At 41.1% G+C, this 12,090-nt stretch overlaps 1 protein-coding gene across 7 annotated transcripts in view; it reads left to right on the top strand.

Moving 5' to 3' along the window:
- Positions 1-9,129, top strand: part of LOC100231134 (complement C4-A) — a 53,387-nt gene extending 44,258 nt beyond the window's left edge. For all 7 annotated transcript variants that reach the window (XM_002194659.7, XM_072929607.1, XM_030273625.4 and 4 more), the window contains 8 exons: positions 439-526; positions 1,135-1,209; positions 1,823-1,931; positions 2,870-2,959; positions 3,311-3,403; positions 4,121-4,204; positions 7,554-7,686; positions 8,805-9,129. In XM_002194659.7, the coding sequence (XP_002194695.6) occupies positions 439-526; positions 1,135-1,209; positions 1,823-1,931; positions 2,870-2,959; positions 3,311-3,403; positions 4,121-4,204; positions 7,554-7,686; positions 8,805-8,943 (811 nt within the window). In that variant the 3' untranslated portion in view covers positions 8,944-9,129. The remainder of the gene's footprint in view (positions 1-438; positions 527-1,134; positions 1,210-1,822; positions 1,932-2,869; positions 2,960-3,310; positions 3,404-4,120; positions 4,205-7,553; positions 7,687-8,804) is intronic.
- Positions 9,130-12,090: the final 2,961 nt, after the last annotated feature.

Below are 12,090 nucleotides of genomic sequence, written 5' to 3'. Positions count from 1 at the left end.
ATGTAAATTTTACTTAGTCCATGAAAAATTTGGATAAATTAATTTCCTATACCCACTTTGTAAGTAATAGAAAACAGATATTTTGTCAGTGTTGTTCACCTCCCTGGCTTTAACAATGCTTTTAAGGTGAGAGGAACTGTGATTTTTCTTCTGCCTATCAGCTCTAAGGAAAGCCTATAGGAAAATCTCAGGCAAGGCACCTGGGTTTTGGGTAACTATTTGACTAGTTTAGTAGACTCATTTTACCTCATGGCTCTTAATGAATTAGGCGGATAATTTTCAAATTAAAATCCACTTGGGAAAGTTAAATGGAGTGGAAAGTTTTTCTTCACCTTTAGCAACCCTGGAAAACCTGTAGCAAGCCTGGAAAGCCAGGCTCTTCAAAGCAACCTGGCTGTTCAGTGCAGGTGTTCACTGCTGACCATCTCCCTTATGAAGGTCCACAGGTCCCAAAGTACCAAAGATGTCCCTGGTTGATCTCACTCTGCTGAGTGGGTTGGAGCCTGACACAAAGGAACTCGAACAGGTTAGAAACATACTTTTCTATGCAACCTTTTATAGAGACTTTAGAAAATTTTTCTTTCAAAATCTTTCCAAAAATCTACAGAAGAGACATGGGAAAAGAGATTTTTGATAGGTAGGTAGATAAGTAGATAGGTAGATTTTCACTATTGTCATACTAATAAAAATATTTGCTGAATATATACAAGAAATACAAAGCTTGTGGTGAAGAGTTCAGATTTCTTAGTTCCTTGTAAAAGGAATTAGGGGAAGGCTCAGTAGGTCAGTAATATGCCTCTCCTTACCATATACTGCTGTCCTGTGACATGCCATGACAGTGTATCCTGTGCTTGCAGAACAGAAGGCAAGTAGTCTTTCAGTGGTGCTTGGTGGCAGGACACTGTCACAAGGAGATGGGGCACGGTGCTCTGAAAATGTGGCTACGGAGTTCTAGGTTCTAGAGCCAGCTTGGTTGAGGCAGGTTTGCTCAGTTTCATCTTTCAGGAACTGTCTCCTTAAGGGAGGAAGAAAGAGGGTTGAACAAAGCAAACTAGGAGATGGAAGATGGCAGCAAAGATATTCCTATTCTGCTAGTGGTTTGCTCTGATTTATGTTTCTTTGGTTTTTCTGCAGCTGGTGACAGCTTCAGACAGGTACATTCAGCACTTTGAGTACAAGGAAGGGAAGGTTTTGCTCTACTTTGGTGAGGTAAGCAAACCCAATGATTTTCTAATCCCTGCCATTTCAGATAGCATATAGACTTTTTAAAAATCTAATAATTGCATTTTTCACTCTCTGTTACCTTTCTCTAATTTTTGTCATTCATTATTATTGAACAGCTCAGTGGAAAGAACAGAGGAAGGGAAGAAGGGAAACACACACTTTCATCTTCTACCTTTTTATGTCTAAGGAGATGTAGTTAATATTCAAGATATGGCCTTTGGCCCAAGAAAAAAGAGAAATCCTCTCCATCTCTAGTCAGGAGGGATGGTTTTGATACATGATAACAAAAGTGTTAACTGGTGGTCCTGTGAATTCCACATGGATATGTTGCATGTCAAGTACAAGATCAGATAGTGATTAACAAATGTAAGCATCAGGACCCCTAGTCTCTGTGTATATTTCCCAGTATTTTGGATAATGACTTCACCCTACATCCATTGAATTGCTTCACCTCTACAGCCAAAGCAGATACCAGTATTAATTCAGCTATGCCATCATAACAAGTGTTCAACAACTAGCACAGGCACAAACATTGAGGAACTGACTGAGGAGAGAGAGTTGGTTTTCTCATCAAAACTGTTCTTCCTTTTTCCTTCAGCTCCCAAATGGACCAGACCCAGACTGTATATCATTTGGGGCAAAGCAAATCAATCCCATGGGCTTGGTTCAGCCAGCAAATGCTATCCTTTATGATTTTTACAACCCTGGTAAGGACACAGAAAAATGATACGTAACTCCTTGAAATTCTCAAAAAAACCCTCCAGTCCACAGAAAGTTGATTTTGATGTAGTGTGTGAAACCACGTAATTTTGTTGAGTGTAAAAATAGCAGTTTTGCATAACTGTCTTCCAGTTACTCCAGATTATCTAAACAGAGATCTCAGGAATAGTCCAGTATTGCAAATGGACTGAAAAGATGAAATTTTACACTCATGGATTTTTAAATAATATTTCCTGAGTTCCTGTTTCTCATGGTGCTTTTAAGCATATTTCATTCATGTTTTGTTTTGGCAGGCTGTGCCTTTATACATCTAAGACAGGCAATCTTAGAGGTTTGACTTTGGTAGTGTGCTTGCCAGGGAAAGCAATCTTGTTCCTCATTCAAAGAAAGGTTAAATGCAAATCATCCCCATTTGCCAAAGTTATGCAAACAATATTTGAAAATTAGGTCAAATCTCTACTTTGCCTTAACAGGGGGATCCAAGACAGTTTACACGAGGTTTAAACCACTAACTATTGGTTGATCCTATCTTCTTCTGAAACAGTGCAGTGCTCACTGTCGTTCTATGGTCTAAAGAGGCTTTTAAGATGGATGATTTTTAGAAGGAATCAAAAAAAACCAAGGGGTGGATGATGCAGGGAGGGAAGAGTACAACTTAAAAAAAAAAAAAAATTCCCCCACCCCCAAAAAAAAAAAGCCCAAACAAAAGTAAAATAGCCTCAAGCTGTTGCTGTTGTAAGGCAACACTGTATGCCAAGTGCCTAAGCTGTAGGTATTTGGGAACTGCTGATGTGCATCTGATCCCTCAGTGCTCTGCTTTCTCTGGACCAGGGAAAAGCTGGGCTGCAAATGTAATTTGTGCTGTACTGTACAGGCTTTTCCACCTGAGCTCTCCCATACAAACTGCTTTGTTCCTTGCTCACAGACAGGAGGTGCAGTGTGTTCTACGGCGCTCCCAAGCACAGTGCTATGCTTTCAAAGCTGTGCCACGCCAACGTCTGCCAGTGTGCAGAAGGTAAGGAGTGACTGCATAAGCTGGTCTAAAAGAAGATAGTTACTTCTAGGAACAATTTACATGGGAATTGTTAAGCCCAGAAATGACCATTAGAATTATCCTAATGTCTAATACAGGACACGTTCATCCTCTACGATTTTCAGTATAATATTTTTTTTTCTTTTTTCAATAGCTAAATGCAGTATATATACACATGTGCATGTGTACATAAAAATCCTCTACCACACCACTAAGGAAATTGTTCTGCCATTTTATTCTCTGTTATATTGTTGTGTGAATATGGATGTGTAAACTACATCTGTCTACGTATCTATGCCTATAGGGGTGTATCACTTATTTTCTTCCCTCCAGGTCCCTGCCCAAGACAAAAATCAACTTTCAGTAAATCATTAACACAAACCGCACGTGTTAATTTTGTCTGCTATCAACCTACTGCAGATTATGGTAAGGCATGAAAAACTACTGCTGATTTCATCATCATTCCTTTTAATAAGTATAAACTTGCAGTTTTATGTGCCCAGACCTCTCCTGAATTGAGTAGGGTTTCCGTACGTGGCTAAGAGGCCGAGGAGAAATAAACAAAGGCAGTGAAGTGGGAAGTAACAGGACTTGGAAAGATGCAGCAGGATGCTGGGGGAAGGAGGGGTGGACATTATGTTACAGGGCTTAGGGAAAAACACATGATGCAGTACCACAATCCACTACATCCCTCATGTTACAGGATGTAAATAAATAATAGGGTTTCCATGGCATGCCATAGTTCAGTAGCTCCTTCTGCAGAGCTGGATGAATATTTTTTCCTTTTTTAATTTTCCTTTCTGGCCTCTTCTTTGGATACAAAGCTGGATAAACTACTGAAGGAAAACTGGTTGTGCACCATTGGTAAGTTAGATGTTAACTAGATGTTGGATGTTAGATGCAACATATCCATGTGGAAGGACAGGAAAGAGTGAAAACAACCACAGAGGAGCTTCCTTGAAAAAATACAAAACAAGGAATACAAATCTAGAGTCTCTTGATTAATAATTTCATGATTTGTGAGTAGATGGTACACTAGCCTCTGTTCAGACACTTGATAGTGTCTGAAGCACACCTGTTATTCCGTCTTTGGATGAAATTTCATGTTGCCATCTGGCATCACAGAGTTGTTGTCTGTTGCAGTATATGAGGTGGAGATCCTCAACAATACAAAGAAGAATGTTTTTGATTACTATGAGGCCAAAATCCACAAAATCCTGAAAGCATGTAAGTATCAAAATGTTTTACTCCTTTCATTTACCTGTAGAAAAACTAGTCTGACTAAATGTTTGCTAGCATGAGCTATGCAGACATCATCTTCTGCCATGGAAAAGTAGGGTCGGATACCTTTCTGCAGTGGGCTTTTTAAGAAGGCTTATTTATTGCAAGGCTTGTTTGGTGCAGCTGCCTAGCTGTTCAGTTCAGCCCCAGGGTAGTTTTTTGGGGTTACATTTGTGCAATCCCAGAGCACACAAGCTTCAATCATTCAGATGAAAATAAAGCAGAAGACACATTCCAGACTCATTGAATCCATGGTTACAAACTGGAGCTAGCCTAAGATAAATCCCTCCCAACACATGCATAGTGTGATGTCTTCTGCATCAACTATTTAATTTTATAGACTGTTGATAGATCCTTATTTTTGCTCATGTGGACATATCCACTGACCTCTGTTCTGATACTAAATGATGATTTGAAGTGCTTATTACTCAACTAATTATTGAGCAATTGCAACTCTTGTGAAATGGGCTAAGAGTTGTCCACAGTGACTCGCCTGAGGTCAATAAAGACAGGAAAACTTCTGCAACTTCAATTTAATAACTGTGCTAAAGAAATAGAAAGGCTTCTTTGTTGTTAGGTGCAATGTAAAGGTTTGCACAGCTCTTAGACAATGTCCTTTTGCAGGCCTGCCATCCCAGCTGGCCCCATGTGAACCTAATCAGCAGCATCAGAGAGCACTGATACTCCTCAGAATAATTTCTGGGGAAGATGTCAGATGACACTCCAGACTTCAGCTGCCGTGGTATCATGTGGTCACCAGTTTTGAGTTTGGCAGCCAGAGATTGCCTTTAAAAAGGAATTTCAAAAGTTTTGAAATCTTCCCTCTCTGGAACAGAATAATTCACTCACTCCATCAATCTTTGCCCAGGGGCCTGGCAATGTCACATAGTACTTAAGGGCACACAACTTGTGACCTATGCCCAATGTTCAGTAAAATAAGATCCATGCTCCCTGAGTTGAGAGAGAGAGTGTCTGACATATCCAGGGCTTTCCGTATAGAGGGAAACTATAATGTGTTTAGTGGTCATAATACTGACTGTAGGAGATTATGGTATCCCAATGGAAAGTTTTATTAATCTCTTGAGAATGCCTACAGGATTTAAAGGCTTTAGGGCTCTGGGTCCAGATGTATTTGTACTCACAACTTGCAGGAAAGGAATAGAAAGATTTTGGGTTTTGATAGCTGAGAGAAACATCCTTTGAATGTGAAGGGAAAGGGCGTCTTCTATTCCCACATACTTGATAATTCTTTTCGGTTTGTGCTGTCAGAAGCAACTTCTGAGCATCAGGAAGGTTTTGGCAGGCTTGGGAAAGGCTGGCAGGAGGCCTGAAAACATATGAGGATGAAGAAAAAGCTAGGTGTTTCACCCAAATCTGCACATGACTGAACTAGTGTTATTGTCTCTTGTATTCTCTGTGGCTCCTTTGGAGTGAGGTTGGCCTCTGTTGCCATCACCAAGTTTAGATGAGAATTAGTAGGGTAAAATCTCATTCTCTGGACCCCATCATTATTTCCTTAACAATCTTTGAAGTAAAGGGTTGGTTCAGAACACAGATGGAAACACTTATTTGTGTTTGGGAGTCAGCAAAAGAGAATATTGCAGGTGTGCGCTTCTCAGATTACTTTGGTTATTGACAGAATTAGTGTATATGTTTGGGGTGGCTAACAGTTATGCTGTCCTATGAGCTCTCCAGGGGCTTCCTTTAGGGGGACAGTATAGCCTGTACAAAGTAGCACAGAATCTTTTTTTTTTTTCCCTCTTTTTCCCCTCCCCCCCTTTTTGAACATTATTTCCCATTATATATTCTAAAACTTGAAGTAATTGTTTTCCTTAAATTCTACTTGGATGCTTTGAAACATTAAATTTCAACTTTCTTTTTAATTGGAGATTTAAAATTGAAAATTACATAATAGCCACTCCAGGAAATTACTCAAATGCTTATGATCCCACTGTCTGAATTATATTAGGACATTTGTGAAGCATATGAACCAAGAAACACATTGGTAATTTAAGACAAATGAGGCATAACATCATCATTTTCTAAAGTTATTCTGACCCATCTCTGCATTCCATGAACAAAATGAAAATTCAGGACACCATGTAGCATAAGAACAGCAAAAAGGTCTTGGGTTATATGAGAAAACCTACAGGACTTATATTCTCTCTAAAAATATAGCTGTACAAGTAACATATATAACTGATGCAAGTTTTACCTAGGTGGTAGATAAGGTTCTTAAAGTTAGGTTTCACATATGAGCAGTCTCTGCCAAATTCTCTAAAATCTAATAAATGTTAGAATATTCCAGCTTTGTTCTACTTTTAGGATTTTGATGACTAGTCTTTCTATGCTTATAATATAATACTCTTGTGCAGATGATGCACAATAATCTGTTAACTGATGAAAAGACCATGGTGTAATTTACATGTAATTCAAACTGGTTTAATACTGAATTTTTACAGGAAATTTCAAATTGTAGTTAGAAAGATAGTAAGAAATTAGGATATTGCTGTTATTTACTTTTTTTTTTTTTATAAATGGACTTTGAAAACTGTTGTTCTAGTTAAAAAACATAGTGTCTTCATGACCTGAGATTGGTCAGATGAATAAGCATCTTCTCACGTCATTCCAGTATCTGAACAGCCACCTCATGTGCCTTGGATGCCCACTTCTGTAGTGGGCAGTGCAATTCTGAATTAATAAACTTGTGGGCTAGAATCCAGACTAGAATCTTCTAAGTTACTTTAACATGGAGATCACCAGGAGATTGTCCTGTGTATCAGATTCAGAGGGAAGAGCATAAAGGCTGCATTAGCAAAGTTTAGGTCAGATGTACTAAGGAGAGTGAGATTTTAATACTGTCTGCTGCATTGTTGAGCCTCAAAATGTTTGAGTTTAGTTTGTTAGCTTTTAAGACCACCCTGAACCTGAGCATTCTGTAATGGAAGACAGCATGTTTTCTATTTTCCTTGGCTTTTCTTTCAGACTCTGAGATTTAAACAAACTCCTTAAGGGCTGAAAGGTCTTCAGCTCTATAGGAAAACATCTCCCTTAATAATTACTGCAAAAACCAAGACAACCAGCTAAGGCAAAAGTGGCTTACTTTTTGTCAAGTCACACTAAGGAAAATGTATCCTACCATAGCAGGACCATTTATTCACATGTCAAACACCAATTCCCAAGTGAAATATTACCTTGGCTTAGCAGTGGGGCAAATGGGCACAGGGGTTTGTGTCCTGTGGGCTACAGTTCTCTCTTAGAAAAGTTTATGGGATTTTCTCTTCTTGTCCCACAGCTGCGGATGAAAGCATCCAAGTGGGTGAGCACCGACAGTTCCTATCACGCTCCATGTGCAATTTAAACATTGTCCCTGGCAAACGCTACCTGCTCATGGGGAGAGATGGACAAACAGTGGATTGCAACAACAAGTAAGTGCAAAATGGTCTCTGGGCCGCAGCAGTTGCTATCATGGACCATAAGCCCAAAGGATACTCAATCTGTTAGAATACCTTCAGAAAGTAAAGGCAGCACCAAATTTCTCAGGGGATGATTCTGCTGGATTTACTAAAATGCAAAGTGTTCCACTCCTTAGGCAAAAGTGGAGCTATGGGGAGGACATGAACCACCCAAAGCTATTGGCTCATGGATCTATGGTTCCTAGACTTCTCAGAATCAAATCTGGCCCTGGTTCCCCTGAGTTAAAAACTCACAGCTAGAAAAGAAGAATTGGAAAATCTACCCTGTCCATCTACTGCAGATGTCTTAAACAGCTCCTGTGTTTGCAGAAGACTTGTGTGGGACCATGACTAAGAGCAGCTCTCAAGGTTGCTGTTATACCATACATGCGAGTAGAATATTCTTCTAATTTCTCACTGTCACACTTTAATGAAAAAAACGGAATTTATCTGAGTGGGAGTTTAGTATTACACTATCAAATATTCAGGAAGGAAGACATCCTGAATGTTTCATTTCCCTGCACAGAACTGGACAAAGATAATGCCTCTGAAAGCTTCTAGGGAGGAGATCTCCATCAAGCTGTTAGCACGACTTCCTAAAACCTTAAAAAGTCTCATTCCCATCTCTATATGACATCAAAGTGAGTGCTTAGGTCAGTGGCCTGCTTCAAAAGAAGCCTGATAGGGACTGGAGTGTCCCAGCAGAGGTTTAATCTCCAACATCTTCTCCAATTTACACAAAATACTGGAAGTTACATGACTTCTCCTGTTGAAACTAAACTTCCCTTCACTGTCCCACTGGTGTGCACTTGGGCCTTTTGTGTCATTCTGGAAACTCCAATAGAAACTTAGCCCAGGCTTACCTGACATACTCAAAACACAAGTACAGCCAGGTCTGTCCCAGCTTGACACTGACACATCCCAGACTTTTTTTGAAAGCTCAGTTAACCTGCTGGTGAAGGCAAGTTTCTTGGCTGGTATACCTCTTGATTTCAGAGATGCCTCTGTGTAGGGATGCTAAGGGATTACACTTCCCCATTGCTCCATGTCAGGAATAATGACTAACCTTTACCTGTCCCGTTTTCACTCAGGATGCAATACTTACTTGATGCACAAGCCTGGGTGGAGAAAATTCCAGAGGACAATGAGTGCCGCAGCACTCTGCGCCGGCAGAGCTGTGCTCGCCTTCAGGACTTCCTGAGCACCTCTGACAGCCTGTGCCTTGTCTGAACAATGGTTCTGACCCCCACATCTCTCTGGGACTGCAGCTTACCTTCTGCCAGAATTCTTCCTGCAAAGCCTGTGCATCCCAGTGGCACCTGAAACATTGCAGGGCTGCTTCCATTGCTGTTTCACTGCTTGGGGTATCCTCTTGTGCATGTGTGTGGCTAATACAATAAAAATGCGATTCCTCTACGAGTTACTATGTGTATTGTACCCGATACTGGGAATAGAGAGCAGTTTGTGTCTTCTTGAGCTATCCTGCAACAGTGCCAACTCCACAAACAGAAGAATTTTTCTGCCACGGGGCTGAGGCCATACAGAACCAAAATTTGATCAGAACAGGATTGCTCAACAACTGATCCTTCAGATTAAATTTTTCAGTCAAAATTTGCCAAGGACAGATGCTTACTAGCAGGGTAGCATATGTGAACAGCGACAAGAGAAATGTGGTATAATTATTTCAGAAGCAAAAACATAATATGCAAAACCATCCCAACAATTTTTTTTTAATTTTAGAGCAAAACTAAAGTTATTGAAAATAGCTTAATTCTGAACCATTTGAATCCCACAATTTAAACAGCTGTTTATGCCATTAGATAAATGAGCAGCACATATTAAAAGTTAACAGATATAATTACGTTCTGTTTATTGACAACTCCCTGAGGTGACTGTAAATAGAGGTGAGTAAAACAGATGGTGTTTTGTGTTTGTGTTCAGGAACATCACAATATTAGTTTTGTCTCATTTTAACTTAAGCTGCACTTTTTTTCTCTTTTCAAAATTTTGAAATCAAAGTCAGGGCAACCTCAACACTTTCTCCTTGGGGCTATACTCATGTGCCAGATTACTACAGACCACTCAGAGATTGAAACACATGAGAGCTCTGGCACAAAGCAGTTTACAAGCTGCAAGTTCACTGGTGCTGAACAGCCTGGTGCACTGCTATGACAGAGGGCACAGCCACAAAGACTGAGCTCAAAGCTGCTTCAGCAGAACTTACTGACTTAGAAGTCACATCAGATGACTGGTTTGGGCTGCTCACGGTTCAGCTATTTCTGCAGAGTTTTATATTTGTGATTGTCCTAGGGTGACTGTTATGGTGTTTGTATCTCCAATCGTGTGTTCTGTTTACGTTTGATATTATGTTCTGTGCTTTCAGAACTGACTCTGAAAGTGAAGGTTTGTTTTGCTGTGTTATCATCTGGTTCACCTCCCCCCATGTCTGCTGGAAAGCTAGAAAAAGCTAAGGCTGGCTGGCTGGCTTTGCTTTGCTTGCTTGCTTGGCTTGCTTGCTTTGCTTGCTTGCTTGCTTGGCTTGCTTGCTTTGCCTGCTTTCTTGCTTTGCTTCCTAGTTAAGTTAAGCAGTCCAATTCTTTCCCTGGACTGTTGCTTTTTTCCCTTCCTCTTTCTGAATATCATCCAGCCTGCTCTGGACTGGGATCTGGGAAACACCAAAAAACACCAGGAGCCTGCATTTGGAGATCTGCAGCAGCCATCCCCAGCGTCCAGACCCGGGCGACCACTCCCAGGAAAGACCTTCTGGATTTGTTCATCTCTTCAGAGGGGTGAAAAAGTTTTATTGTCATCTTGTGTTGTTAATTGTTTTGGTGCTGGGGAGTGCTTTGTTGTTGAATAAACAAGTTCTTTTCCACTTCTCTCTCAGAGGAAATTTTTCCCTGAACCAAGTGGGTGGAGAGGGGCCGTGGGGGTTTATTTCCTGGGTTTTCCCCAAATTTGCCCTAAACTAAGACAAATATTTTGGCGCCCAACTCGGGGCTCGAGAGAGTAAAAAAAAACCCTGTTGTAATCATATTTTTGTTCCAATTATTTTGTGTGGGTATGGAGCAGTTATTGGTTATGTTGTTTGAATTAATATTGTCTCTTGGGGTGAAGGCCTGCATGTGTCTCTGGTCCCTAGGAGTTTTTGAGATCTTAATCCCCCTGTGGTCCCTAGGTTTATTTTTTTATCCAGGAATAGCTCCGGTATTGTCCCTAATACGTAGGTTTTGCAGTAGAAGGGCACTGACCAGAATATCCATTGTGCTGTGCTTGGGTGTAATAGCTTCCAGAGGGTTTATAAAGGTGCTGAGGTCTGTTCCTGGAATGTATGGTTCATGGTTATGGTTGTACAGCCAGTTTGTTAGAGGGGAAGTAGGGGATGAGGCTTTTCAGCCTTTGCTTTCCTTCTTCTCCTCTGAATTTGTTACCTCCCTATTAGAGAATGTTCAGTTTCCCCTGACTGTTAAGGAGACCATCTTCCTGGTGTTTAATCTGATAAGCTTTCTCTATACAGTCTGCAGTCTCTCTAGAATGAGGGCTGAGATTTCTAGAGGGGCTGATGAGACCTCTGACCCAGGAGTAGACCCAGGTGTGAGAAATCCTGAGTGGTGTGGGAAATGGGAGGAGATGGGCCAAATTTTAAAGGAATTTTCTGACCCTATAGCCTGGGACTTTCCTAGTGAACAAATTCAGAATCCGGCTGAAGTGGCGAAGTACTTGAAAGAGAAGTGCCATGATAACTCTAAGGAGAAAAAAATCATTGCAGTGAGCTGGGCCCTGGCATATGCTTATCGCACCCTGCTAGATACTGTAGGGCAGCAGACAGAGGAAGGAGGGCAGGGAGATAAATCAGCAGCTATACCAGTCACTCAGGCTGCAGCCAACACCCCCGGCTCAAAGCCAGCAGCTAAACCAGACAGTGAGCCTAGGCTAGCAGCTAAACCAGACTCAGCAGCCAAGCCTCAACCTATGGCTGTTGCTACTAGCACAAGAAGTGAGAAGCGCACAGAAAAGACCAATCGACCAGTGGATGATGACGATAATGATGATAATGCAGGAGAGGGACCCTCAATGCCTGCTGACATAAAATCAGAAGTCAAAGCAACTGGTACAAGATCAGAGGCCAATACTGAGTCCTTTTCCCTAAAGGACCTTCGTGGCCTGAGGAAAGATTATACCCGACGACCTGATGAGTCTGTAATTAGTTAGTTGGTCCGTCTTTGGGATGCTGCAGGCGAGGCTACAATTCTGGATGGTACTGAGGCAAGACATTTGGGATCCCTGTCACATGATCCTGTCATTGATCAAAGAATGATGAGGGGGGCTAACCCTCACAGCCTCTGGGCACGAGTTCTGGAAAGTGTAGCACAAAGA

Source organism: Taeniopygia guttata, chromosome 1, assembly GCF_048771995.1.
Source record: "Taeniopygia guttata chromosome 1, bTaeGut7.mat, whole genome shotgun sequence".
NCBI classification, from domain to species: domain Eukaryota; kingdom Metazoa; phylum Chordata; class Aves; order Passeriformes; family Estrildidae; genus Taeniopygia; species Taeniopygia guttata.
The sequence above is the reverse complement of the archived record's forward strand: the minus strand, read 5'-3'. Positions and strand labels throughout refer to the sequence as shown.